The sequence below is a fragment of the Alternaria rosae genome (assembly GCF_020736505.1).
Source record: "Alternaria rosae strain MPI-PUGE-AT-0040 chromosome Unknown BKA58scaffold_3, whole genome shotgun sequence".
NCBI classification, from domain to species: domain Eukaryota; kingdom Fungi; phylum Ascomycota; class Dothideomycetes; order Pleosporales; family Pleosporaceae; genus Alternaria; species Alternaria rosae.
The window spans coordinates 2,302,926-2,329,927 of record NW_025763572.1 but is presented as its reverse complement, the minus strand read 5'-3'; the positions used below and the strand labels follow the sequence as shown (position 1 = coordinate 2,329,927).

At 52.3% G+C, this 27,002-nt stretch overlaps 13 protein-coding genes across 13 annotated transcripts; 8 read left to right on the top strand and 5 right to left on the bottom strand.

The window, feature by feature from the left end:
* The first annotated feature begins 370 nt into the window (after nt 1-370).
* Nucleotides 371-2,299, top strand: BKA58DRAFT_131781 (NLI interacting factor-like phosphatase-domain-containing protein). The gene is made up of 3 exons (XM_046164395.1): nt 371-1,492; nt 1,543-1,771; nt 1,829-2,299. The coding sequence occupies exons 1-3, from the start codon at nt 455-457 to the stop codon at nt 1,972-1,974; spliced, it is 1,413 nt and encodes a 470-aa protein (XP_046027900.1). The 5' UTR covers nt 371-454; the 3' UTR covers nt 1,975-2,299.
* BKA58DRAFT_131782 (uncharacterized protein) lies at nt 2,300-5,662 on the top strand. The gene is made up of 4 exons (XM_046164396.1): nt 2,300-2,650; nt 2,695-2,983; nt 3,033-3,729; nt 3,782-5,662. Exons 1-4 carry the CDS (start codon nt 2,625-2,627, stop codon nt 5,548-5,550), a joined length of 2,781 nt encoding a protein of 926 aa, XP_046027899.1. The 5' UTR covers nt 2,300-2,624; the 3' UTR covers nt 5,551-5,662.
* A 1,404-nt stretch (nt 5,663-7,066) lies between these two features.
* BKA58DRAFT_380718 (oligosaccharide biosynthesis protein Alg14 like-domain-containing protein) lies at nt 7,067-8,212 on the top strand. Its single transcript, XM_046169931.1, has one exon. The coding sequence runs from the start codon at nt 7,221-7,223 to the stop codon at nt 8,121-8,123; it is 903 nt and encodes a 300-aa protein (XP_046027898.1). The 5' UTR covers nt 7,067-7,220; the 3' UTR covers nt 8,124-8,212.
* BKA58DRAFT_380717 (KOW motif domain-containing protein) lies at nt 8,213-10,138 on the bottom strand. Its single transcript, XM_046169930.1, has 2 exons — nt 9,404-10,138; nt 8,213-9,353 (listed from the first exon to the last, which is right to left on the bottom strand). Exons 1-2 carry the CDS (start codon nt 9,941-9,943, stop codon nt 8,331-8,333), a joined length of 1,563 nt encoding a protein of 520 aa, XP_046027897.1. The 5' UTR covers nt 9,944-10,138; the 3' UTR covers nt 8,213-8,330.
* Nucleotides 10,139-10,293: 155 nt separating this feature from the next.
* BKA58DRAFT_311680 (Ima1 N-terminal domain-containing protein) lies at nt 10,294-12,094 on the top strand (the record flags this gene model as incomplete). The annotated part of the gene is made up of 2 exons (XM_046167345.1): nt 10,294-10,416; nt 10,478-12,094. 2 exons carry the CDS (start codon nt 10,294-10,296, stop codon nt 12,092-12,094), a joined length of 1,740 nt encoding a protein of 579 aa, XP_046027896.1.
* Nucleotides 12,095-12,551: 457 nt separating this feature from the next.
* BKA58DRAFT_410115 (ribosomal protein S12/S23) lies at nt 12,552-13,181 on the bottom strand (the record flags this gene model as incomplete). Its single annotated transcript, XM_046172197.1, has 3 exons — nt 12,552-12,730; nt 12,812-13,060; nt 13,172-13,181. 3 exons carry the CDS (start codon nt 13,179-13,181, stop codon nt 12,552-12,554), a joined length of 438 nt encoding a protein of 145 aa, XP_046027895.1.
* A 193-nt stretch (nt 13,182-13,374) lies between these two features.
* On the top strand, nt 13,375-14,614 carry BKA58DRAFT_131712 (uncharacterized protein). The gene is made up of 2 exons (XM_046164394.1): nt 13,375-14,478; nt 14,578-14,614. The coding sequence occupies exon 1, from the start codon at nt 13,521-13,523 to the stop codon at nt 14,334-14,336; it is 816 nt and encodes a 271-aa protein (XP_046027894.1). The 5' UTR covers nt 13,375-13,520; the 3' UTR covers nt 14,337-14,478; nt 14,578-14,614.
* Nucleotides 14,615-14,810: 196 nt separating this feature from the next.
* BKA58DRAFT_131687 (major facilitator superfamily domain-containing protein) lies at nt 14,811-16,748 on the bottom strand. Its single transcript, XM_046164392.1, has 4 exons — nt 16,599-16,748; nt 15,807-16,428; nt 15,148-15,758; nt 14,811-15,088 (listed from the first exon to the last, which is right to left on the bottom strand). The coding sequence occupies exons 1-4, from the start codon at nt 16,615-16,617 to the stop codon at nt 14,847-14,849; spliced, it is 1,494 nt and encodes a 497-aa protein (XP_046027893.1). The 5' UTR covers nt 16,618-16,748; the 3' UTR covers nt 14,811-14,846.
* Nucleotides 16,749-17,313: 565 nt separating this feature from the next.
* Nucleotides 17,314-19,243, top strand: BKA58DRAFT_131706 (uncharacterized protein). The gene has a single exon (XM_046164393.1). It carries the CDS (start codon nt 17,577-17,579, stop codon nt 18,915-18,917), a length of 1,341 nt encoding a protein of 446 aa, XP_046027892.1. The 5' UTR covers nt 17,314-17,576; the 3' UTR covers nt 18,918-19,243.
* Nucleotides 19,244-19,913: 670 nt separating this feature from the next.
* Nucleotides 19,914-21,255, top strand: BKA58DRAFT_131660 (heme peroxidase). The gene is made up of 2 exons (XM_046164391.1): nt 19,914-20,470; nt 20,522-21,255. The coding sequence occupies exons 1-2, from the start codon at nt 20,058-20,060 to the stop codon at nt 21,231-21,233; spliced, it is 1,125 nt and encodes a 374-aa protein (XP_046027891.1). The 5' UTR covers nt 19,914-20,057; the 3' UTR covers nt 21,234-21,255.
* Nucleotides 21,256-21,654: 399 nt separating this feature from the next.
* Nucleotides 21,655-22,799, bottom strand: BKA58DRAFT_400064 (uncharacterized protein; the record flags this gene model as incomplete). The annotated part of the gene is made up of 2 exons (XM_046171578.1): nt 21,655-22,502; nt 22,559-22,799. 2 exons carry the CDS (start codon nt 22,797-22,799, stop codon nt 21,655-21,657), a joined length of 1,089 nt encoding a protein of 362 aa, XP_046027890.1.
* Nucleotides 22,800-23,025: 226 nt separating this feature from the next.
* Nucleotides 23,026-23,913, bottom strand: BKA58DRAFT_419342 (monothiol glutaredoxin-5, mitochondrial precursor). The gene is made up of 3 exons (XM_046172706.1): nt 23,829-23,913; nt 23,503-23,776; nt 23,026-23,382 (listed from the first exon to the last, which is right to left on the bottom strand). Exons 1-3 carry the CDS (start codon nt 23,853-23,855, stop codon nt 23,219-23,221), a joined length of 465 nt encoding a protein of 154 aa, XP_046027889.1. The 5' UTR covers nt 23,856-23,913; the 3' UTR covers nt 23,026-23,218.
* A 1,557-nt stretch (nt 23,914-25,470) lies between these two features.
* Nucleotides 25,471-26,853, top strand: BKA58DRAFT_437871 (kinase-like domain-containing protein; the record flags this gene model as incomplete). Its single annotated transcript, XM_046173533.1, has 2 exons — nt 25,471-25,901; nt 26,058-26,853. 2 exons carry the CDS (start codon nt 25,471-25,473, stop codon nt 26,851-26,853), a joined length of 1,227 nt encoding a protein of 408 aa, XP_046027888.1.
* Between the last annotated feature and the right edge of the window lie 149 nt (nt 26,854-27,002).

Here is a 27,002-nt window from a genome sequence, read left to right as displayed (position 1 = left end):
GTGCAGAGTATCCGCCACGCGCGTTTTGCTTGTCAGGCACTGTTGGGGAGAGTTGCTTGTTCAAGATCTGGTGGAGGGAAAGTGTGAGTCGTAACTAAATTGAGCTTTCGGCGTTCCGATTGGGCACGGGCTCTCCAGCGGTTCGTCATTGGCATGTCCCCAACCTTCTGCTTAGCTGCATACCCGTCTTCTCTCGACAAAGTCACGCCTCGGCCTGTTGCTAGTTTCGTCAGTGCTGGACGAGCATCTTGCCTGCGCTGCCGCTGTGTACACTCGTCCCAATAGTCCCACCATCGCGGTCACGGAGGTCCTACCGCCAGCCCAGACATAAGCATCAGCGCTCCCCAGCATTCAGGCTACCCCACAGTCCTTCGCCATTCTCCAACCTCGGCCCTCGATCTCATCTCCCGCTGACGATGCGAGTGCAATAGCTGCACAGAGAGAGACGCGCAAGATGGGCGCCGACAGGAGTGACGGCTCCGGCTCCGGCTCCTCCAATACGGAAGCGGTCGCATCCGGATACGACGAAAAGACACCTCTACTCGAGCAAACCCAGAAGGGCCCCTACGAAGACACCAAGCGGCGAAGGAGATGGCTGTATCCGTCGCGCATATCCGACGGCATCGTCGCGGTGGTGGGCGTCCTCGCAACCCCCTTTGTCTATACGGGGCAATGTCTGGTGGCCGCCTTCTACTACGACGAGGATGGCCACTTCTCCTTTCTCGCCCCGATCTACCACATCTCGCGGACATTCACTCGCGGACGTCGGAAAAACGTGGCGGCGCACGCTTCACGAGCCTCGGCTGCCCCGGACCGTAGCGAAAAGGGAACGCGCAAGAGTCGCAGTTCGAGTGTCGCGCAACCCGTCATGAAACAACCCACGAGACGATCACTGTCAATAGCATCAACCTCGACCGCCATGACGTCCGACTCGGAGAGCGAGCGATCTCCTACACGCGACCCAGACACCGACAGCCCCTCGCGCCATACCCGCTCCAAATCCAGCGCAACCGCACGAGCAGACGAAATCGCCCCGGCCAAGAGGTCGATACGCATCACGCTACATCACAATGAGGACGCTTTGAGGCAACGCAAGGCGGCGAAGAAGGCCCAATCGTCCAAAAGTAATTCCGTCTCCTCAGAGGCTGCCGCTTCCCTCAAATCCCCCACTGGGCCGGCAACCGCGTCCTCGAAACAATTGACCAAGTTCCCACGAGCGCCCCAACCCCCGCGCCCCCTCGTGCCACGCCGCCAGCCCTCGTACTCCGCCAAAGGCGTATCCGCTGTCGGGCCGCACCAGAAGACGCTCATCATCGATCTCGACGAGACATTGATCCACAGCATAGTCAACGGCGGTCGGTTCCAGACTGGCCACATGGTAGAGGTCAAGCTCCAGGCATCCGTCGGCGCTGACGGACAGGTTATTGGTCCCCAGGTGCCGCTTCTATACTATGTTCACAAACGGCCGTACTGCGACGATTTTCTGAAAAAGGTACGCACACCGGCCAGGCACGCCTGATGCCACACTAACGAAACGACCAGGTTAGTAAATGGTACAATTTGATCATATTCACCGCCTCGGTACAGGAATACGCAGATCCCGTCATCGACTGGCTGGAGGTGGAGCGCAAGTATTTCGCAGGCAGATACTATCGACAGCACTGCACTGTTCGCAATGGGGCTTACATCAAGGACCTTGCTCAGGTCGAGCCCGATCTCAGCAAAGTCATGATTCTTGATAACAGCCCCTTGAGCTACGTTTTCCATCCTGGTAAGTTCACCTTCAGCCCAGTGCGCCCACATGTGCTCGTACTGATTGTGCATCCAGACAATGCTATTCCCATCGAAGGCTGGATTAGCGACCCAACAGACCACGATCTGCTGCATCTTATCCCGCTGCTCGAAGGCTTGCAGTATGTCACCGACGTGCGTGCGCTGCTTGCGCTTCGGCTCGGCATGCCTGCATCCGCCTAGTCAGGTAGCCACAATTTTAGTGGCATTCGCTCTAGTACCTCGCTTTCTAATACTTTTTGTACTATAGACCCGTTGCGCCGAGCAGTTGGCTATGTAGCTCGTTGGAGGAGATACCCAAGATGTTATTCGTTCATGATCCACGCCTCGCTTGAAAGACGTTCCTTTTGAGTTTCTTTTACTCATTGCGAACAAGGAATTACCCGCCCGTCGGCATGCAGCTCCGATCTGCCACTTGCGACTTGCCGCATGGGCCTGTCGTCTCGCCCACGTTTTAAAGCCTGCTCCCCCACGCCTGTCAATTCCCTTGTGTCCGGGGCATGACATGCGTGGCGACGGGTAGTTGCTCACCATGTTCTTACACATCCCGCTTATCTCCCGCAACCTTTCAGCCCCACGACGCCCATTTCTTCTCCCGTGGCTCCATGCAGGGCCGTAATTGCTCTCGCTTGAGTCCCATCAGAACGAGCACGTTGAATGCTTATTACATTAACACACCGCTGCCCCTGTCATTTCCATGCCTTTACAATGTGGCCGTCGCTCTGAACCGCTCAACGTGCATTTTAATATCTTGTGCCAATGCATTCGTTACAGAGAAGACGCCTGCGCTCAAGTTCGATTCCATCCAAGAACTGTCGCCATAGGCTTGAAACATGGACGTAGCAATGGTGGATTCGAGGTTAGTCTACCACTGGTGGCCTGGATTTAGCTAACAATATATAGCTTGGACCATTCATTCTTTGATGACGCCATAGAAGCAATACACAACACCATACTGCAAGAACATCGTCAGCATTTCGATCATCGTATCAGCTCAACAGCCCTGCTCGAAGAGCTCCGTCGTACTTCCGCTGGCAATGGGTCGGCAGACCGAAGACTAGTCCTCTGCAGTCGAAAGTTTACACTGTTCATTCACACCTTTGCACCCTACTTCGATGTACTTGGCACGTGCGTCGAATTGCAGCCAGCATGGGCAGGCTGGTTTTGGGCAACGGTTCGTTTAGTCTTTAAGGTATGCATGTAGTACATTTGACACATACCTTGGACTGATACGCAAGCAGATGAGCGGTGACTACGTGCTTGTCCTGGAGAAAATTGCCGATGTACTTGAAACTATTTCGCAAATCATACCTCCTTATCAAGAAGTCTACAACATCTGCAAGCGTAACGGAGCCGAGTCCCATGGCGAGGTTGAAGATCGTCATCTGGCTGCACTTTTGTCTTACGTGTACGCGGATCTTGTACAGCTGTTCTTGGAGCTATATCGCATCTTCTGTCGTGGAGCACAAAGTACATCCGTCAGTTGTATGAACGTCCTCCACAGTGAGACACTATGGCGACCCTTCGATTCCCGGTTTGCCCACATTGAAATACGGCTAGGCCAGCACAGAAGGTGGTTAGAAACAGAAACCGCGAACCAGACCCAATACTACGCGGACATTTCACAGCACCGCAGAAGTTATATCGAATTCTTGCAGCGTCAAAACGGAGTCACACTCAACGGTCGTGTGGAGCAAGATGAGCAACGGCTTGCGAAGCGGTTGAGGAGAGTGGAGAAAGTACAACATTGGCTGTCGTCTTCTACCTCGATTGCCACAAGGTCTCTGGGCACTCAACAACCTTATCAAGAGTCCTGCGCTTGGTTCTTGCGTATTACCGCATACGCCCAATGGAGGAGTCGGCGCTTTGATAGCAGCATCGCAAATGACCAGGAAGCTTTACTTGGCAACTGGCAACATCGGGTGCTGTTTGTGCAGGGTAGGTCGCCGCGCGCATACTCCAAGTCTTCTATAAACTGACAAAAGTTCAGCGAAATCTGGCTTTGGGAAGACCGTCATCTCGCATTCAGTCGTTGAGAATCTGGTCGGCGAAGCGGACGATCCTGATCTGTGCGACGAGCCACCGGTCACTGCAAGCTACCGTTTCAACCACCTCCTGTCCGAGAATAATCAATCTGAAAATGCTTTTCGGGCCATGGCATGCCAGCTGCTTCACGCTCGTCGGCACGACCGATCAACTTTGGATACTGTCAGCCTCTTGTTGCGGAAAACGTCCTTTCGAGAGCATGCCACCTCTGATGAAGTGCTCGATGTTCTTCTGCTTCTACTTCGGCAGCACCCCACTTTCCTTGTACTTGATGGCATCGATGAGTGCCGCGATACTGATACGCTCCTCGCATCGTTAGCAAGACTTTGTCGTGGATCTGACACAAGAGTTATCCTCTTCAGCAGACCGAATTTGAAGATACCACTTGAGTATCAGAAATGGGCTTCAGATGCTCCTCACATTCTCTCGCTTACCAGTCAAGACAACGTTGTTGCTATCGATCAATTTGTAGTGCCAGAAATGAGTCGGCTAGCAGATCAAGGCTTCTTCGGTATCTCTATGGATCGAAGACTCATCTCGGAAGTCGCGAGGACGGCAGATGGTGATTTTCTCTGGGCCAACATGCTATTGAAACTCCTTCAATCGCCACTACTGTCGTCGGATGAACGACTGGATGTTCTTCGGGGCATGCATTCAATACGGGACCTGGAATCGCTCTTCCGCATCATGTTCGACGCATTAGCACGCCATCCATCGACAGAAAAACACGTCATCGTCGACACTTTTCGGTGGCTGTCTTTTCCAATCAACCGCATGTGCTCGGGGGCACTACACGCTGCTCTGAACACATACAACCCCGATGTTCCCGATGGTTCGCATACGACCGATATCATACAAGCCTTGCCCGAACTGACATGTGGTCTTCTCCGCCTTGTCAACGACGAGGTCGCTTTCACCCACGAATCCATACGCGATTACCTTCTCGACCCAAAATCTCAAGGCTCAGACTTCAGTCTTTGCAATGCGAGCAGCGTCCATGGCCACCTTGCTGCGCGATGCCTATCATATCTCGCTCACGACATACCAAAACGTCCTCTCGGTGCCTTGCAGCCTCACAGTCCAGCTATGCCACCTACAATGCCTACAAGTAGTGGCGCGAGCCAAAGAACAAGCGCGTCAGTAGACAGCGGATACAAGTCCCTATCTTCATCAGACGGAGACAATAACATCCATGCAGTGCCGAATATACCAACCCAACACAATAGCTCCAGGGCGAATAGTATCCGCACTGTACCTTTCGATACCCATTTGCCCTTCCTACGATATGCAGCGCTCTGCTGGCCTATACATCTAAGCCGCGCTCTATCGTCATCTTCACATTATACCACACCCTCTCCAGCAAATACACTGGCCTACCTACCCGCCTTGGGCGCCTTCCTAGCTTCTCGTATTGCCGTCACCGCCTGGGTCGAAGCTTCCTTTCGGTACAGCTTACCGCCCACGCTCACTCGTCTCATCGGCCCGTTGTCAGATCTGAAGGGTGAGATATCACCGGCTACTGTGGAGGGCAAAGAGCTAAGGCTAGTGGTTACTGAGACGAGGGTTCTGAGTGAGAGACTGGTGGAACTGAAGAGAGAATATGAGGGCGTCATGAGGCGGAATCCGAGTTTGATTTGGCAGATGGATGAGCCAGGTGGGAATGCTTATTGGCCAGTTTGGGAAGATATTTTTGCAAACGGGAGTGGAAGGTAACGAAGTAAGCGCGCAAGACTTTGTGCTGGTACTTTCTGGAATGATGGTGGCAGTGATTGGTATGTGTATACACATAGTTTCTTGGTGGATGGCGTTTTCTGCTGGGTCTCGAACACACCTGGCAAGTGTTAGATTTTCGATGCGCGTACCTTGTCGCTTTAGCTGGTCTGGGATCACTGGTGACATATATATATATATATACCCTTCATTTCTGTTCAGAACTCTCACAGCCTTCTGTATTCCAACTTGCTCTTCTTCAAAAGCCACGGCCAAAGTGCCCATGCCGTGCGTTTTCGAAACCATGCATGCAATATGGCATGTCTGATCTGTTTTAGCCACATGCAAAAAAGAACAAGGATCCCTCAAAAGATACATGTCCTACTGGGACATGTCACAGAACTAGCACTTCGTTATTGGGGACAGAATCAACGTTTAGAAGTACCCACGAAACGAAACCTCCCCTTTCCTGTCGGTCTCCAGAAAAAATGTAAGTGGATTCTATGTGATTCTCAACAACTCATTCTGGAAAGTCAAGAAAGCAAAGCCAAATCAAGATGCCTGTATGGAGGACTTCTAAACATACTTGAGCCGGGGAAAGTTGCTTTTGTATCTTAAAGCCAGTGTTGTAGGAGTTGTGGCTCGAGGTGTGCCGAAGATTGTATCACAAGCCATCATGTAAAAGCGTAGCCGAAGAAGCTGGTTATTAGTCGAATGAACTGTCGGCACATAAAAGCCTACCTATATTTCCCTTTCTCTTCTCCCACGAAACGTGGTGAGAAGCATGATAAATCGAAAAGGAGATCAGTTCTTATGATGTGAGTTGCAAGGTTTGCTTTCAAGCACCGACCTGTTGTTGACATAAAAACTGTCTTTGTGGTACTGATGTGCGCTTGTCCAGCAAAATGGCACAGATGATCCATGTGAGTAGTCTCTGTGGGAAGGTGGAGATAACAAGATATCCAAAACAACACAGCCTCATTCCATGAAGTTTTCATCCTCTAAATTGCTGGTACTAACATATACTTGCCTCCTTCTGGACCAGCTATCGCAACATTTGGTAGTCTGACCACATGGGCATAAATTCCTCTCTCTCTCATTTTACCCTGATTTTTCCGAGACCAAACCTGAGGTCTCGTTATTCAAAACGATAGAAAGACACTTCCATGTCCCTTTTGCAAAAACCTCTTTCCGCAGTTCAATGTTTTGCTCCTTTGAAAGGCTCCTGCGGTCTCCAACAGGGGAGAGACGACATTTGATGCTCTAGCAGCAAGTCCGCTTGCATCGCGTTTTTCCGAAATGCCCGATGTTGAAGGTGTCTACGCATCCTTACGTCGTTGATTTGCGGAACTTGAACGATTGAGAGTGAAGTTTATGCTACCAGGCGTGGTTCTTAGTTATGATGTGCTTAGCATGTGGGGGAAGATGTGGAATCAGACGCGGATGGGGGTTGTTTGGCTTGCCCTCGCGCCAAGTCTGGAGCATGTGATTTCGCGACGATTGGCCAATTGCTGCGACACGTACCTCCACCTGGTGAAGTTTACAGCCACGACGACGATGCTTTTGCGCTCGGTCTGAGACACCGTATCTCGTCGTTCCTCAGCTTGGCACATTCGACTAAGGAAACAATTCACCACGCCCTTGCCTCAACCCTCCGTGGCGACAACCCCACCATGGCGCCCCCGCCATCCTCACTCTACACGCTCTCCTTCGCGATTGCAACCTTCGCTACTCTGCTCGTCGCGGCAACACTACGTTTGCTTGCTATCCTTCCAAATGCGCGCTCAAAGTCTACACCACTGCGCAAGCGCCCGCTCGCAACACGTATCCTCGTCGTTCTTGGATCGGGCGGACATACACACGAGATGTTCTACCTACTGCGAGATCTGGACACATGTAAATACACACACAGAACGTACGTGGTCAGCAGTGGAGATGCGTTCTCGGCACAACGCGCCGCGGAGTTTGAGCGAGGACTTGAAGATGGGGAGAAGAAACGGCTGCGAAAGCAAGAATCGGAGGAAGAGGCGGTGCAACGAGACGGCACGGGAAGAAGACTTGTGATGGAGATTACAGATACAGACGGAACAACACATGCTCTGGAGGAGAAGAAGGGAGAGATACCAACATGCACCGGGCCAGACCACTATAACATCGCCGTCATCCCTCGCGCGCGCAAGATACACCAGCCACTCCTCACAACGCCTTTCACCTCACTTTACACCCTCCTATCTTCCTTCACACCTCTCCTCCGCGCACCACCACTTCTGGTCGGCCAAGCTCCTACAACACCATACGAAGCCGCAGCCGCCGACCTTCCAGATCTCATCATCACCAACGGTCCAGCTACAGCTGTGATCCTTATCCTCGCAAGCCTCATACTGCGCTTCTTCAACATCAAGGGCGCGAATAGTAGAGGAAAGTGCAAGACGGTGTACGTGGAGAGTTTTGCACGAGTAAAGACGTTGAGTCTGAGTGGAAAACTGCTGTTAAAGGTCGTGGATCGCTTCCTGGTCCAGTGGGAGGACTTGGAGGGCGCAGGAGGACGAGCGGAATACTGGGGCATTTTGGTATGAGCACAAGGTTCAATTCATGGGAGAAGTGAAAGAAATCGTGGTATGCATGATGCAGGCGTTTGATGTACATTTACAGTGAAGATACCCCATAGGCCACAGAAGGCCTAGCTGAGTTTTCGGCTTCAATCCATGCTATATATACAAAATGTATGCTACAAGTCTCGTGCCACAGGCGTGATGCATTGTCATGCCATCGTCTCAGTCGCTCTAGTCGAGGTCGGCTGTTTGACTGGGAATCTGCTTCTTGCCCAAATACGGCTTCGTAGCACTCTTCTGCATGTGCTGACCCAATGCCGCCAGCAAGCTCTCCTGGTCCACAAGCGGCTTCTCCTTCTGGCTCCGTACCTTCTTCTGATGCTCAAGCTCCCACCTCAATTGCATGGGCGTCTTCATTGCCTGCGCCGCTCGGTGCTGTTGCTTTGTAATTTCTCGCGCAAGCACACCCTGTTCAGAGTGTTTTGCAATCTTGATAGGACGCGGTGCTTCAGGGTCTCTGTCTTTCTTTGCTTTGATGGAGAATTCGTGGATATCGCCGCGGAGTTCTTCTCCAAGCGTGTCGGGGAAAGGTGGTGCAACGAGCGTGTAAGCCATGGACTCTGACCCTTCGACAATGTTTCGTCTTGTATCCACATCATAGGCCGAAGGAAGCTCAGGGTCTATGCTTATTGGAGCGGTGGACTTGAATCGTTCCTGCTCTTGCCTTTGAATCTCGGCGAATCTTGCCTCGACGTCGACTGGGCTCCTGCTATTCGTTGCGTCTTGTTGAGCTTGGTCCTCCTTGTTCTTGCTTCGCCAACGACTCAAGCTCGTGAACGGCTGGCTCACCTTGCCCAAGGCCCTTCTAATCAATGTTTGCTTGTCTGTGTCTGACTCTTTTGTGATACCAACGTCTTCAATGTCATCTTCGCGTTCCCATGGCCATTCCAGTCGTTGCCGTGTGCCTGCGATGTATCGGTGAAAGATGGGAAGTCCAGTTCGAGGATCGTATTGGTGTGCTTCGGGTATTGTGTCGTTCCCGTAGTCAGTACCGGTGTATGGATCAATGCCGGTGGTATGTCGCTCCATGTCAATCTTCTCGACAACGACGTCCTCGTAACGCTTCTGGCTTCCCTGGTCTATCTCGGCTGGTACCACGAGACGTACGTTGCTCAGGGACATAGGCACCTCGTTCTCTATCTTGGGCCCCATCGCTTCAGCAGCAGCATTAAACACATTGGTGTCGTAGTATTGCTGGCAAATGTTAACAGCCAAATTACATGACAAAGCAAAGCGGTAAATACCATGTTCATGCCCTTGACAATGACATCGTGTGTTCGTTCTACGATCTCTCGTACAACACCGATCTTGCCCGCGTCCTTTCCCTTTAGAATTACGACACGATCATCCTTCACAATTGGGAAGTATTTCTTATCGTCCACGACCAGCGGGTACTCGAGCTCGAGGCCTTTCTTTTCCCTAACAGCGTTCCGGCTCTTCTGCATTTTGATAGGTATCTCAGGCTTCTGCACCTGGACGCCGGTGAGGGCACCATATTTCTCAGCATCTGGGCCGACGGCGCGGTTTGGCCTCAACGGACCGAGCTTCCAGTCCTCCTTCGCATTGGCCAGAGCTCGCTTCCTGACGCCCTTGACGTGCTCATGTTCCCACCTTATACGCCCAAGAACGGCTTGCTTAAATTCCCAATTCTCCTGTTTGAGTGCCTGGCGCTTCTTGCGTTCCCGCTCGTGCCATTGAATTGCGTTTTTGACCTTGCGGATCTCTTTGAGTTTTTTGGCCTGACGGGCGGCATTGCGCCCTGGCCTGACGACCAATTGGCTCATGGTGGGCGGGATGGCGGCCGTGGAGATGGAGATGGATGTGCGAGGGTTTGCGGACTACCGAGCCATCGAATGGCGGACGGCGAGGGGTGTAGTGGCGGATACGACCGGGGAGATCAGATCGAAACGGTGTGTCGTGAGGTGCGAGGCCGGTGTCGTTTCCACGGCGATGGGTTGTCGGCAGTCGTCCCTTCCAGAAGTGGTGAACAGTGCATTCGACATGGTGAGCCAAAATTCCGCGCCGGCGCCCGGGCGGTGTGGCCGCCTCGACATTCTGCCGCGCCAAAACACGTCGCCCATGACATGGTGCATCAACCATAACCATCACCACGCACTTCAGGTGTCTTCCCACCATGGCGCTACTACGGCGCAGACTGCGCTGTCACTACTGCAACACACTGTCGCGCGACACTGTCTCAAAAATACCCAAGACATTTCACTGTCCGCAATGCGACGCCGTGAATCACTTCGACGAAGTACTTACTCTACCGCATAAACACCCAAACACCCGAACCTCCCCAACTGACCTGTTCCCAGCGCGGAAACATCACCGATCCGCCCATCGAAGAAGTCGCGACCGCCCCCCAAGCCTCCTTCCAACACCTGCGCTCCCGCTCCCCAACACCCGCCATGTCCGTACCCGGTGACGACATCTTCTGCGACACGTGTCAGCGCAACCAGACCCTCTACGCAAAGCTCTTGGGCGAGTACCTTCCGGAAGAGGATGATCCGACATATGTGCAATTCCTAGCAGCGTACCAGGACTACAAGGACGAGCTCGAGACCCGGTACCCACAGGTCTGCAGCGAATGTCTGCCTCGAGTCCAACATCAGATCCGGAATGCGAACCATATTGCCAGAGCAGACAATCTGGCGCGTATCATGGAAGCGAGCAAACAGAAGCGCACAACTGTGCATACCCACCGACAAGCATGGACGTTGAGGCTCATTTCGCTGGCGAAGTGGACCTATGTCGTGAGCACGGCAATGGGAATTGTCTGGCATGCTGCTGGACTGATCATGGGCCCAGATGAGGGTATACGGGCGTACCAAGTTTTCAGTTGGGATACTTGTTGGACTCAGGCAAAGTCGGGATGCTGGATGGACGAAATCTGTGTACTTTCGCCCGTCATACTCAAGTGGCTGAACTTTGCGATTATCGCCGATGCTCTCACAATCTGGTGGAACCCCAAGTTGAAGGTCAAGACGAACAGCCTTACGGGAAGGATGCGCGGGCTCATGTCACTATGGATGATTCGAATTACTGCCGTGGCTCTTCGTTTCCTAACCCTCTACTACTGGAAAGGTAACACCATCAACAACGACACGTTGGCACTATTCCGGTACACCCATATGTGTATGCTCGGCATATTGACCTTCTCGTCTATCATGACATGGAAGGCTGTTCGCATAGTCTACGGCGCCGCGCCCTCTTTTCTGAAAACGACTCGCGAACCCGTACCCAGCGCACCCGATAGCGCACAGAAGGCCAGAAGAGGCTCTTACCACCCAGCTCATCCCCAAGCAGGCGTCTTCGATAGTATGGCGCCCGATTTTGCAAATGGCATTGATCAGTGCAAGGAATCCTCTCCTCTTCCCCCGTCACCCACCATCTCAGAGGCCTCCTTCACCACACATGCTACCGACGTCACCACACCCTTTGCTCAGCGATCTGCATTCTTGAGCGCAGACGATATGGACTGGACACCCACCAAGAATTCTGGAAGTCGTTTCTCCTCACAACCCCCGGAGATTATACCCAACCACTTCTCCAAGACCACATCTCGTCAGCCAGCAACGCCGCCTCGTTTCAGGGAGCCCCACTCCATCTTCTCCAAACCAGACCCGAATCCATTCCGTCACCGGGTCCCTGCACCGCCGCCACCCTCGCTCGGTGCCAACCAAAAACCTAACCCCTGGAAACCGAGTGTCTGGGCGCCTCCACTCAAGGAAAACGCACCCAACTTCTTCAAAGGAGACCAGAAGGCGCAAGGAGGTGCGGGAGAGGTCCCGGGTCTGGATGGCTTCGGTGTACCGAAGAACGTTAAGAGGGATGCTGAGCTCTTTGCCAGCCCGAAGCTCAAGTACGAATACTACGGGACTATGAAGGATACTGGACTGGAGGACACTTTTAATGCCATGTTTACGAAATAGAGCGGATTGCATACGCAAGGATTGCTAAGATTGCATAGGTGGTTGGCGTTTTGTTTGAGATACCCGGCGGCACTTGTTTCCTATGTTGCATCGGTCGGAGTTTGTTACTACAGGGCGGATTGGGTACATTACTGTATTTTCTCCAGCAAAGGATCATGGACAATATAAAAATGAAACGCATTCGGTGCACCACATTCACTTCCAAGTCCTAAACGGCATGGCGACGCACCCAACATCACTCCATGGCATACGCATACGGAGTGGGCGCTTGAACGAGTCAGATTCTATCTAACCCTCCAGCATATCATGACTTTTCATATGCCGGGTAGAAGCACAGATAACCCCGATGTAAAGACTCCGGTAACCTCCCATAGTGATCCGCGGATTCCATCATTCGTTCATGGCGGGCTTGTGGTCCACGTTCGTTTCCTTCCTTGACTCCTTGCAGATGAGTCCTCTATGACCTGGGCTTCTCCTTCTTCTCCTTCCACAGTGCGGACAGACCAACACCGGAAACCTTGACGACCTTGAAACGCACACCGGGAATATCACCCTTGGCCTTGCCCTTACGACCGAAACCAGCGAGGAGGACCTCGTCGTTCTCGTCGACGAAGTTCAAGCAACCGTCGTTGGGGACTGGCAGATTATTAGCCCATGCTCTCATTGTTGCCACAGGCTCGTCGCCGATGCCTCTTCAATCTCCGCATAGTGACATACCGAAAGCGGTGACCTTCTTTCCGTTCTTGATCAATTGTACACGGACACACTTTCGGATAGCGGAGTTGGGCTGCTTGGCCTCAACACCGACCTTCTCGAGGACTATGCCCTTGGCGTGGGAAGATCCACCGAAGGGAGACGACTTGTAGGCGGTTCCGAGAAGACGCTTCTTGTAGTGGAGATCGGCCCATCGTCCCTCGCGGCGATGGTTGCGGAGCTTGCGGGCGGCGTTGAGACCTCTTGGCTTTCCTGATGATGTTGTGAGCAACTACACAATATGGGACCGTGTCAAGGACGGCGAAGGCGTGGAATCGTGCATTTCGCGTCGATCGAGGGCTTCTGGAGGGAGTGGTTGCGTACCTTTACCCATGGTTGCGGTATTGACGACGGGTGTGCTGGGGGAAGTGTGGTTAGTATCGCGGACGTCGAAGTATTTTCGAGAGCGGCTGGAATCAGTGTGCGCCAGAGCCAAGCCCCACAGCTTAGCGGCGCTGGCCCGGAAGGGGTTAGTGCGACACTGCCATCTTATCTTATCGGGCCATCGTCATTGCGTCTGGGGAGAACATCACTGAACACCAGCACGTAGTTGCAGCTCAAGTCAGTAGACTTCAAGATTCATAGTGATTAGTCCAACTGCCCATCGCAATACTTACACAACCCCAATCATCTGAATTCATCCTCACACAACGCGCCCAGCACATGCATTACCATGGCTTCCAAAGACGACAAGAAAGTCACCAAGACGCAAACTAACCGCCTACCTGCGCCTGCGCTTTTTGTCGGGCCGCCGTCACACAATGCCTCCAACACATCGCTGCACGAAGTCCGAACGCCTGCAAGGGCTCCGCTAGTCCGCCAGCGCTCACTCCTTTCTCCGGATAACAAGCGACCTCTTCCACCCACGACCACCAACGATGGCGACCACCTCAGCCTCACCTCCACGAACCCCTCGGCGCCATTCCAACGGCGACAACGACAACATAGCCAAGCCGCAGATGCCGAAGCATCGTCACGCGCCGAAGCGATATGGGCGGAGATGCAGAACACGTTGGAGGAGGTGGAGCTGAGCGCCATCAAGGGTCCAGGCATGACAGTCTTCGGCTCTGAACACTCTCGAGCACTAGATGAGCTGCGAAAAGCGCAGATAGAACTTGCGAAAGCATGGGCGCGCTCGGAAGAGGACGAACAGACACCCGAACAACAGAAGAAGTCGCAGGACAGCAAAGCGAACGATTTGCAACCCCAGAGTCTTGCGAATCACCCTCATGACGGAGCAGGGTCAGGGAAAGGCGAGAAGTTGTTTGACAGGATAAAGTTGGAGGAGGAAACAGAGAAGGACATCGAGCTGAGTCGAAAGAGAAGAGAGGAGAACGACCGATACTTTGAGAAGGTGAACAAGGGTGTGCAAGAAGTCGTTGTAAGATTAGAAGAGGTTGCAAAGGCCATGCGAGGGGTTGAGAGCGAGAGCAAAGAGATCTGGGGACACGGGAGTGAAGATAGTATGGACACTGCGAGCGTCACTTGAGATGACGCGCAGCCTGAACGGGAATTATCCAGAACACTATGCTCAGAAACGGGCAGCGTGAATCTAGGTTGGTTTTCGAATCTGTGTCCTTCGACAAGAAAGATGGAATATGCATCCAGCACTCCCTCGTCATATCGAGAAGGTATACGCGTCCTATGAAGACCTCCGGCAGAAGCCACATGCTCAGTTGACGGGTCGTAGGCTTAGTGGCGCTACATGAACAGGCTGATATAAGCCATAGCCCCAACAACGATGAAAAGTGCGACGTGGAAATACACATACTCTACGGGCAACGAGACGCGCAACGGGCAGTATCTTGAGGCCGCTACCCCGTGTGATAGAGGTGGTGTGTCAGGGATAGCGTCGCAAGGATCAATGCTAGGTTCAAGAAGAGAAGTACTTCAGCAAAATCAAGACTGCGTGCCTTCCTTTGCGTAGTCTACATATGTGAGACTAATGCTTTACCGCCTCTGTTTCATACTGTTCATCTATTACCTCTACATGCACCGCCTACAAAAGATAGCGGTACTCTGGATTCAGATCACCCATTTCGGTCTTTTCATACTCCGTCAACCCTACATCCCTGACGCTCTTATTCCTCTTTCGGTTCGACAAACTGCACATGGCAAAGTACGCGCAGCAACTGAGTGCGCTGAGGCACACAAAGCCGATACTGATTGAGTATCCTCGTGTATACTTTGGCGCGTCCGTCTTCAGGAATGAGTAGACAGCGATGATACCACCAATGTTGCCTGTCATGTTGGATTAGCATTCGATACCTCAGATAGCGCATGAAAGGTCTTTAACTTACCAAAGCCGACTTGCCATGCACTCCCTACAGCTCGACGGTGGTGACCACCCAAGTTCATGTTGAACCAACATACAATCACCGGCATGGCGGTGTAGGCTCCCATGGCGACAAGGAAGAGCGCTCCATACTGCAGGTCATGGTTGTCGTGTACGGTAATAAGAATAGCGAATCCGGCGATGCAGACAGCGATGGGGAAGATGGTGAAAAGGAAGCGGTGTTTGAGCCTGTCCGAAAACCACGCGACAAGCATCGAGAAACCAAAAGCGGCAGCCCATGGAGGAACACTGTGTAGCTGTGTCTGGATCTTGGAGTAGCCATAGCTCTGGATGATGGTGGGAGAGAAGTAGGCGTATCCATAGGCAGGTACGATCAAGCCGAAGTACATGAGTCCCCCAATGAGAATCTTGGGGTCCTTGAACACATTCACAACGTCCTTGGCTTTGATAGGTCGTTCACGTGCGGAGCGACCTTGGTCGATCTGAAGTCTGGCTTTGACAAACGCGCGTTCGGGCTCCGACAACCATTTCACTTCCTCCGGGAAATTTGGGAGCAGGAAGAAGAAAGCGAACGAAACCAGAACAGTCAAGAGTCCTTCCAGAATGAAGATCCATCTGCCAGAGTCAATAACTGTCTAATACAAATTCACGGTCAAAACATACCTCCAACCCTGATATCCGCGCATGCCGTCCATCTTGCCAATCGCAGAAGCTAGCAGTCCACCAAAAGCTCCGGCCAGAGTCGTTGAACTGAAGAAGAACGAATACCGCTTCTGCGCCTCGTGTCTGCGGTACCACATACCAATCAAGTAGAAGGCACCCGGGAACATGCCTGTCTCGAACACACCAAGGAAGAATCGAGTCGCAAGCAGACCAGCGTAGTTTTGCACAAAGCCTTGCAGCATAGTAACGAGTCCGAAACCAAACATGCAGATACTGAGCCAGACGCGGGGCTTCATCTTTTTGAGGAGGACGTTGGACGGGATCTCGAAGAGGATGTAAGGGACGAAAAAGATGACCAGAGCAGTGTTGTAGCGATTGTCTCGTACCAGATCAAGTTCCGTGCTGAGGCCAAAGACGTTTGCGTTTGCAATGTTGACACGATCCAGGAAAGCCAGGAGATACATGATGCAGAGGAAGGGAATGACATGGAGGTCAATCTTGGTCACAAGTTTGGATTCCGTGGTGTTGGGCGGACATGGGACAAGCGCCGGGTCGTCGTCGTAGGTATTGTCATAGTGAGGGATTGGATCAGTCTTGTCCACGTCCGGAGACGGCACATCTTCTGCGGATGATCAGCACAGTTCAACGACTCTGTATATATGAAAAAGAGCGTAGGGAGATGCAATTATGGTCTGTGCGGCATGAAGCTGACGATGAGCTTGCAGCTGACAAGATGCGTCAAGCATTCTGTGGGAGTCATGGGAGCCAGCTTAGCGGAATGCGGCGACTTACTCTCTTTCCTTCCGAACATGATGACGGTTGGAGAGCTTGACTCTATCCGCCTGGCTGATTGACTAGTGTTCGGGAGAAGGTCCGATGCCAAATTCACACTTGCATAGCACTTGCAGAGGCGGGAGCGAAGGCAATATATCCTGGAAAGCGGACAGTGAAATGGAGTCACAGCGAAGGCCGAGGTCGCTGGTACCCTAGCACAATTCTGGCCACTCTCGCATCGTCGACGCTCGCCAACCCCGCATCTTTGGCTTTGGCCCTTTGCCCATGCATGCGTAAGCGATGGAATCCCTCATTAGGAAGCTGCTCTGCCGGTCGCCAGCGCGAAGTCACGGGTACCCAAGGACATGGCGCAAACGCGGCGTGCTACTAAACATCGACTGCTCGGCTTTGGAACAAGCAAAATGGACAGGCGACATTGGCCGGCTCAAACCTGCTGGAAAAGGACCGTAAGCGTGCGCCTCGCGTGTGATGTAACCATGTGATCAGCGGTGTGGCGCCGGTCCTAAAGGGAAAAAGATGCGTCGGCACGTATTGATGGGGAATAGCAAGCGCGCATCTTTCCGCATGGCATTGTCGGAACAGTTGCAGAACTCCACCTGCAGACGTAGTTGTTGCCAGGTACTGTCTGGGCTGATGTCAACTAGGGACTCTCGATATGGTGGTGAAGGGCGTGTCGGCGGTCGCGCTGAGCAAAGGCCAGGTTTTATATCCGAAGGGCCAACCTTGTAGTTTTGGTTTGGTCGGGCAAGCTGGTTCGGCAGCCGACATCAACTCAAGCCTGGGCGCGCGAAAGTCTCAGCGTCGTCCACACTCCTTTCCTTGTGCCTCCTCTCCTTCAGCCTCTCGACCCTGCACTCTCAATCTCGCCATCCTCCCAGCACCGCATGCCAGGCCCGACCCGATACGTGGAAGTGTGACTGCGAGCGACTCGTTACCCGTGGACGATACCCCGAGCGGCTGGCCTGCTGACCCGAGATGGTGAATGCCAAATATGTCGCCTTTACAGTCAACAAGCAGACTCCATTCTTGCAGACGCCAGACCAAGCCTATGCCACCGTAATCAACTGCCGGCGGCCAGGCGGGAAGCGCGCGGGGCTGGCGCACGAGGTGCGATCTCACAATGTGCCGCTGGCCATGGTCGAAGGCAGTCTGAAGCGCAAGCGGGGCGACGAGGCCAGGAAGGACTCTGAGCAGGCGGCCAACCCGGCCGCCTCTTTCGGAAACGATGCGACTCCACTCAGTGCGGCACCGGCCCGTACACTGCTTAACCAGCAGTGGCAGCAGCGCAAACCGACGAGGTTACGAAGGGGCAAGATCCTGTCCAAAGGCGTCGACTTGGACTGCTGGTTCATCATACTGTCGTACTCGGACCCTGCGCAGCTGCTCGAGATGCGTAGCAAGATTGCCTCATGCTACCGGTTTTTGCGGGATAACCCCATGCTCTGGAAGCATAGCAGGGTTTACTATTACGGAACCGACATGCCGGACCCACCTCCAGGTCTCACCGAGTTCCAGTTCGCCCACTTGCGCCATGGGCATGGCTGTATGGACTGCGGCGCCCCAAACACTCGCAAGACCTTCTGGGCCTTCCTCCGTCGCATGTGCAAAGATTGTCTTACCACCCAAGTCATCAAGGAATACGAAGCCATTGCCCAGCTGAGAGGTCCGAACGGCGAAGACGTATCCTATATTCGCGCTGCCTTGCCCAGTGGCATCTTTGATTCATGGGGTAACTTTGTCGGCGTGGGACCAGCGAGTACGCATGCGCTGAAGACCATCTACTTGCGGTCAGACGTGCAGAAGCTCGTTGCCGAGTTCCACAAGGAATCCAGAGAGAGGGACCCCAACACAGAAGAGACGGCTACATGGTGGACTGCATGGCTTGCCGACAAAGCCAAGAAGGTAGAAGAGCGCCAGATGTTTGCAAAGAAGATGGAGCAGTGGGAAGAGATGCAACGCACGGCTAGAACTTCTGACTACAATGCAAAGAAGTCACGGCGCAAGAACTTCTTCAAGGAAAAGGCTTCCCAACTCGATCCACCCATCAGTATCAAAGAGCTAGAAGCGTGTCCGGCATACAAGCGTGCCATTACCATCCCCAAAGACCCCAACAACACCTCTTGGGATCTTCTCAAGCCCAAGATTGTAAAGGAAGCCGCCGAAAACGCGGTCAAGAGAAACATGGAAGAATCGCGGCCGGCAACAGCATCGACGTCCGGCATTTCTACGCCTACCGGAAGCCTGGACGGTTACCCGCACACGCAGCCGTATCTCGGCATGATTATGGGCATGCCTCCGCACAATGGCATGTACTGATCACATTTGTTTCAAGAGTTTACGTTGGGATGAGTAATACGCGAGAAAGCTAATGTTTCGGGTAATGATTGCATTAATGTCATGGCACTGGAGTTGGAAATTTGGTATGGCTTCTAACTTCTTCACGCACACAAACCCAAGTGAGCATTTCTTTGCAAGGCGTTTATCAAGACTGGGAACTGCATTGAAGGACAAGGAATAGCTGGCGTTAACTGTACTGGTTTCTTTTTCATTACCGATACGTATCGTACGCACTGGATATAATTGAATCGAAATTTTGCTTGACAAATACATGCGCCTAGGACAGTGAGGTACCACAGTCGGATCGATAAAACTGCCTCTTCGAGCGATGCACCCACTTTTGTCGTTTACGCCGCTCATCGGAGGGCAACGGCATGTGGGCATGGCACGAGTCATTTCCGGCGGCTTAGTACACGAAAGCTCTGGTTTGCCACCGTGTCCTACCCAGGATAGCAAGCAGCGACGAGACATCAGACATGGTCTGTAACAACACGTGCAGAGCGTGGCAATATCCACTGCGAAGGACATCAGACAAGATGCCGCAGAGCCTCATCAGGTACCCCTCATCTCGCTGGCGGGCCTGCGTCGATCGACGCCACCACAGCGAATCACAGAGCGTGGAAGTCGGCTTATGCACGAGGACAAAGCCCAGCCCTGCGAAGCTACAAAACCACGGGTCTCCCTGCCTGATAGCCCTCAAACTCGAAACCGTCATCTGCCAGCGGCGTGGATGATATAACCCAATCGGCGGAAATGGCTTCGCGATCGGAAGGGCGTCGCGGAGGCATCAGATATCGTAATCCCAAGGGTCCAGACGATTATGCTCCGTAATGCGCCTGATTGGTGCAGAGGCTATCAAAGTGGGTCTCTGCCGCTGTTTCCAGAAAGATTGTCGCCATCTGAGTCCGAGGCATCGAAACATTATCTTTAAAGGCTTTCCCGCACCTACGCCCTATTCACGTTTGTGTTTTCACTCTCTTTAGTCTTCCTGCTTCGGTGCTACTGCCAATTGACCGTTTAAGAGGCAACGTACTTCCCAAGTGGCTTATCAACAGACATCCAGCTACTGCACAAATTATTTTGCTCGGCCGACTCGAACTCCAACCCACCGTCTGCACAATGGCATCTGCCTCGCGAAACTTCTCTCGCGCCCTGCGCACCGCCGCTCCCTCGCTCCGCACCACCTCGACCCGCTCCTCTGCCCGCTTCGTCGCGCCCACACAGAACGCCTTCCGCAATCAACGACGCGGATACGCTTCTCAGGAGGATGGACCAGACAAGCATGAGGGCAACCCAACTGGCCTAGCTTGGGGCGCTGGCGCTCTCCTTGTTGGTGCTGGTGTATATGGCCTCTATACATACAAGCCAGAGTTGTTCGGCCAGACCAACAGCAGGAAGATCTTCACACCCAGGTTTGAGGACTACCAGAAGGTCTACAACCACATTGCCAAGAGGCTTGAGGAGCACGATGACTACGATGATGGTAGCTACGGCCCTGTTCTCCTCCGCCTTGCATGGCACGCCTCGGGAACGTGAGTACTCTACTCTCTTGTCTATCAGACACATGAACTGACAGACAACAGCTACGACAAGATGACGGGAACTGGTGGTTCCAACGGCGCTACCATGCGCTTCGCTCCCGAAGGTGACCACGGTGCCAACGCTGGTCTCAAGGCCGCCCGCGACTTCCTCGAGCCCGTCAAGGAGGCGTTCCCATGGATCACCTACTCCGATCTGTGGATTCTCGCCGGTGTCTGCGCCATCCAAGAGATGCAGGGCCCCAAGATCCCATACCGCGCTGGCCGTACCGACCGCGACGTCTCCTTCTGCACACCCGACGGTCGTCTTCCTGACGCCAGCAAGGATTCTAGCCATATCCGCGCCATCTTTGGTCGCATGGGTTTCGACGACCGCGCCATGGTTGCCCTTTCTGGAGCACACGCCCTGGGTCGCTGCCACACTGACCGTTCTGGCTTCGATGGCCCCTGGACCTTCTCCCCCACTACCCTGACCAACGACTACTTCAAGCTCCTTGTCGAGGAGAAATGGGCGTACAAGAAGTGGAATGGCCCCAAGCAGTTTGAGGACGTCAAGACCAAGAGCTTGATGATGCTGCCCACTGATATGGAGCTCGTTAAGGACAAGAGCTTCAGGAAGTACACCGACCTGTACGCCAAGGACAACGACGCTTTCTTCAAGGACTTTGCCGAGAGCGTCATGACACTGTTCGAGCTTGGTGTACCGTTCCAGCAGCCTGAGGACCAGCGCTACGTCTTCAAGAGCTCGTTCGACTAAGTTTGTGCGAGATTACGAGAGAAGTATTGGGGGTTCCTTTGAATCAGAGATATCCATCTAGACTATTAGACCGTTGCTTTTGTTTAAAGGCAGCATGAGCTAGACCGCTTTTGGAGGTTATACATCTATTGTTACTTGCTTTGTAGACTTTGGAAATACAATACACGAATAAGAGGTCCTGAAAATTGTCCCTGTGCTTCGTGTACTGGTAATCGAGTTGAGGAGCGTTGTGAGGTTTAACGCAGACTTTCATATAAGATAACAACTCTTCTAACTGACGCTGCGTTCATATACCGCGAATTACGTTGCAGCAGGACTTTCCATGTCAAGTAGATAGTCTGCAGCTTCCAGAATATCGTAGTCATTTGCGCTCCGGCTGTTGGAGTAAATATGTTCTCCGAGCGTGCATAAATCTGCACATTCAGTCACTCTTCAGCGCAACAGCAAGCTGTGCCGTCTTCTTCTTCCAGTACGCCTGATGTTCCTTTTCAATTTCACGCAGCTCGCCCATCTCCTGCCTACCCAGTTCTTCCACCTTCTTCTCCAGGTTCTTGATGTCATCATCAGAGAGTCTTGATGGAAGAGGCAGCGTGTCCTTGCGATACCTTGAAGGCTGGTATATGAACTTCGGAAACATGGTCGTTGAGGTGGTGGCGTTCTTATCGCGGACGTATGTTGGTGCTTCTTCTTCGAGAAAAGTAACGCGCTTCCTGTTGGTACGAGACTTATCGCGTGCTGGAGAACTCTCGTGTTCGGGAATGAAGAGCGTGGATTCGGCGTCAGTGACTTTCGATGGTGAGGATGGAACTGGCAAGGCCGATTCGTCCGATGGCCGCTTAGTGAACAGCATCTCCTCCATAGCTTCCTCGCCTAGGCACGCAGCTCCTAGCTTCCAGATCTCGCCCAAGACGACTTCCCACTCCTTCTGCAACTTCGCTAGTTTGACTGTCTCTTTGGTGATCAACTCGTCGTAGTGGAGCATGCGAGTCTCAAGTGTCTGATCAAGACGTACACTCTTTCCCTCACTGTCAGTGCGCCGTAGTGATAGAGTGAACTGAGAGATGGGTTGATAGAGCTGAGTGGCTAGGCGCTCGTACTTCGCTGGGGCAGAAATCTTAAGGGGCGAGGTATTGGGGTCCTGCTGGTTACTGTCGCGAATAACAGTCTGCAGGGTGCCTTCGTAGAGGGTATGAAGAAGCTTTTCGAGGGTCTTGTTGATTTTGGAAGAAGCAGTCTTGTAGATATGGCGACGGTACTTATCGCTGGCATCTGTGTAGTAGGATATTAGCGGTCTGAGATCAGATAATAGAAAGGCTCGGCTGTACCTTTGAAGGCTACGCCCAGAGGGTGCATGTTCGAAGACCTCTTTCTTGCTCCTCTCTTCTCTACGCTCCGTGCGCTCGAATGAGACCCGGCGCTCAGCAATGTCATAGTGTCGGCATCTTCTCCAGTGAAATTGGGGTTGCTTGTTTTTGCCTGACGTGTGATGTTGTCTTGTTCCTTGAAAGTGCACTGCTTCTTGAAAACGGCAGCAGCAGAGACCGTGTTCTTCGCCGGTGGGCCCATGTTGCCGCGCGCTCGCAGTTCAGGTACGTTGCGCTTGACCTTCATTCAAGTTACCTGCGTTTGGAGGTGCCGAATGCGTGTTGCGAGTACTGAAAGAGGTGAAGTCGAGCTTTGGTGCAGACGCAAAGCTTGTGAGATGTTCTGGCTCGGTTGAGGAAGGCACGTTGGTGACGACAGGAAAGAGCACCCAAAATTACGCACACATTACAAGATCAAGAACTAGCATCTCTCAAACACTGTGTTATTTGTATTGCACCAGACATTCCCACCATCAAAGTTGACGCGTATCTTGTTCTTAGTATGTATACATATCGTTGTTACACGGGTGACAGAAGCTGGCTGAACATTCGCAACCAAAGCGATACGGTATGGCATAAAGTCCAAGCACCTCTCATTTTCGCTGTTGTATTATCTACCTCTTACGGTGCCTGTCCCTCGGCTGGTACAACTACACCCTTCTCTTCCAGCATCTTTGCGAGCGATCCATCTTGATGCATTGACATCAGGATGTCACAGCCACCGACAAACTCCTTGTCAACGTATAGTTGCGGTATGGTTGGCCACTCGGAGTATTCTTTGATACCTTTTCGAATTTGTCAGCATGTAATGCCCCGTTGCCCGTCCTGCAGCAACCCGAAATGTGCCGCAGGCTCGAGTCCTACGGCCAGATTGCCAAATTGTCGTGGGAACTGTGAAAACGTACCTTGCCTCAGATCCTGGTCTTCCAGCACGTTGAAGGCCGTGAACTTCTCCGGATCTACACCTTGCATGCCCAAAATCTGTATGCTGGCTCTTGAGAAACCGCATTGCGGTGTCTCTGGTGTACCCTTCATGAACAGGACAACAGGCGATGACGCGACAGCCTTGTCGATCGCAGACCGGACTTCATCGGAGAGCAATCGTGCTTGGAACGGTGTGAGGAATCGTGCCGAGGGAGTAGTACGAGCTGTGCTGGCGCGGGTGGCGGCTCGGAAGGCCTGGTGATTGTCAGATTGAATTGAGAACCAGATGTACGTTTTAGGAGCTTACCGAAGGAATTGCGCGTCTTGCAAACATTATGGGTGGTTGGAGTGGCGTAGAGAAGAAGTTCTGGTGATGCGATCACCTCCGCTGTTCGCCGCACCCGAAGTTTTGGATGAGGTCACAACGCCAAGGCCGCTGAATCACCAACCTTCCATTCGTCCTATTTCACTTCGGCTCTTTCTATATATCGACTGAATATCAGTTAGGATGCGAACACACACAGAGCGCATGGCAGATGGACGATTGCCAGGTACTGGCAAAGAATGTCGGCTCGTCAACGAATGTTCACGACGACTTCGCGACGGCCAGCAACTCTAAAGCTAGACTTACGCCGCATGTCAACACCGCATTCATGCCATCGCGGACCAGACACTAATATCATCACACCGAACCCCGATGCTTCAACTTCGATTAGTTGTCTCGCATCACACTATTCGTTCGTAAGGAGGTCACGCCTTCGACAAACTGCAGGATCTCGTGGAGCGTTTCATGTTCGGCAAGACACCATCGGGGCTTCCTCCTGAGTTTGACTGCTTGATTGTGTATCTGAGACATGTGGAAATGAACATGCAAGCTACTCGGCTGTAGTGGGGAGCACTTTTTCTCCATAACAGGTATTAACAATCGAGGTTGCCGGCATCGATTTTTGTCTACTTGATCTAGATTCGGCTTGCTAAATGCATACATATAGACAGCTTTGACGGCGATTTCACGCCTTGTAATCACTTGGAATCGCCACCGAGTATTCATGTTTGAGAAATACGGCTAGCATGATAAACTCGACCAACGATATCAGCAGTGAATGTAGCTTCCTAGGGTTCGATAGCATTACTGCTAAGTTCACCCAGAAATGTTTCGTGGGCTTCTGACCTTAATCAGTTGTTCGAATTTACAATGAAAATAAGTCGCCGGTGGTCATCAAAAGTCGGAAGCTTCAGTGTTCAACGAGATCTGGTGCATCGGTTCAGCATTTCTCAAAGGACTCGCATGATTTGACGAGGGTGAAGTCAAGAGGAGTAATTTCGTCAAGCAACACAGCAACTATTGCGTGAGTATGCCTTCAGTGGAGATGGATATCGTATCTATTGTGAAGCAGAGGATGAAGGGATTCGGCAGTAGAGACGATGAGTGGAATATTGTCATTGAAAGTATTGGCAGAAGCCTACAAGTGAACCCGCAGGATAGTATCAGAGCAAATGACGTGTATCATGCAGGAACCTGTATCTGCGAGTAGGCGGAGAGCGCATCGTTCAAGCATGCATCTGAACCTCACGCGAAAACTACTTTACGGGAAGGCAGATTCAACGAGTGTCAATTTCAATGCTATTTTCTTCATACAATATTGACTCTCGTGAGTAACACGCCCGTCGATTTCTTTCCTGCCATGTAAATATCATATTCTATGATCACGAGCGTCCCGCGGGTCACACGGTCGGTGCTTCAATGGAATCTCACCTTCGCTTGCGTAATCAGACTCTCATTCGTCCACAAACAGCAATCACTCCAAATCCATGTGAGCTCACCATGGGTACAGACTTGGTGTTTGGTGATTGTTGAACAACAAGTGTTATGAAGAAGCCCATTGGATGCTAAACATCTTCTCTCCAATATCTCGTTCCTTGTTCTATCTCACATCTCCTGTTTCATTATGGAAAAGCCTCAGAAGAACTATAACGATACAATAGCAGTGTACAGGACCCGGCTCATCGACGACAGTACGACCGCAAACTTCGGCGACAAGACATTCAAATTCTGTCCGTTGACAACCATTGACGAAATCGCTTCTGAAAGTAATACCACGGACATTTTTCTCTTCTCCGGGCTTGACACCATCACTGTAGACGGACTAAACGGAAAGATCCGGCCAGGCGGTGAGCGATTGTTTGCTCTCGCTATCTATTGCGGTCTCTCGCAACCTGATATAGTTGTCGTCTTAACATACTACAATGATGATGCCCTTCCTTTCTCACCAGACGACTGGCTCGCGACGACCGAAGAACGGACAGACTCGGCCTTCGATACTATTTGCGACACACAAGATCTTTTTACCGTCCCTGAACTTCACGAACGGCAATATAGGTACAATTTCACAGATTATTCCATTCCAATCGAGTTCAGCAGAGGCACCAAACCTGAAGTTGGCAAGGGATGCGAAGGGAAAGTATACAAAGCCAAAATCCACACCAGCTGTGTTTCATTTCTACGGGAGGCCCAGGGTCTTGACAACTGAACGAGGGAATTTGCACTCAAAGTCAGCAAGTTTCGGCAAGATGCTGAACGAGAACGCAATTTTCTCGAGAGTTTGGCCCGTTCTCCAGGCTCACACGAGCACATCACTACGTTCTACACTGGCTTCGTATTCGAGAAGAAGATATACCTTATCGCTGAGCTAGCAGATGGCAACTTGGACGAGTTCATGGCGAAGTACCCCGAACGCTGGGCTGTCGAAGATCTAGATCGTGAGTGGCTTTTGGCACAGCTCTGGGGCTTTGCGAGTGCTCTAGACGTTCTTCACGGTCATATGACATACCACCATCACGATATCAAGTCTACCAACATCCTAGTATTCATCGGTCCTGCCGCTGACGTGAAACACAGATTGAAGTTTACGGACTTCGGCTCCGCAGGCTATGGCGGGTGTCTTAATGCGACCGGACTTAGTGCAAAGTCAAGGATCAAAGGCAGTACACTAGCGCTGCCACCGGAGACGCATAATAACGGGTCAAGCTCTCGCCCGCATGATGTTTGGTCGTTAGGATGCGTCTTCCTCGACATTTTAGTGTGGCACTGGAAAGGCTGGGAATATCTAAAAGAGTTCCGTTCCGAGGTAATGGAAGAGAGCGCAGTTTGCTGCTATTACACCGTAGAGGATGGGAATTTGACGACAACTGGGTCAGTTTCGGCTGCTCTAGATGAGCTTGGGCCGACTGAAGCTGAACTCGCTTACGTCATACAAGACGTGCTGGAGATCGACCCAGGTTGTCGACCGAACGCAGCCAATGTGTTGGAAAGACTGGGTGCGGTGGATTAGCAGTGACACAGACTCGGATACTCAGCTGAGAAGGAGTTTCGAATCCTTGACGCATACACTCGTGACCTTTCCGTGTTTTGATATACTTGAAATGTTCCAGAGGAAAAGCATCTTTGAGAGCCAAGTTCCGCGTTGTCGCTTGTCGAAGG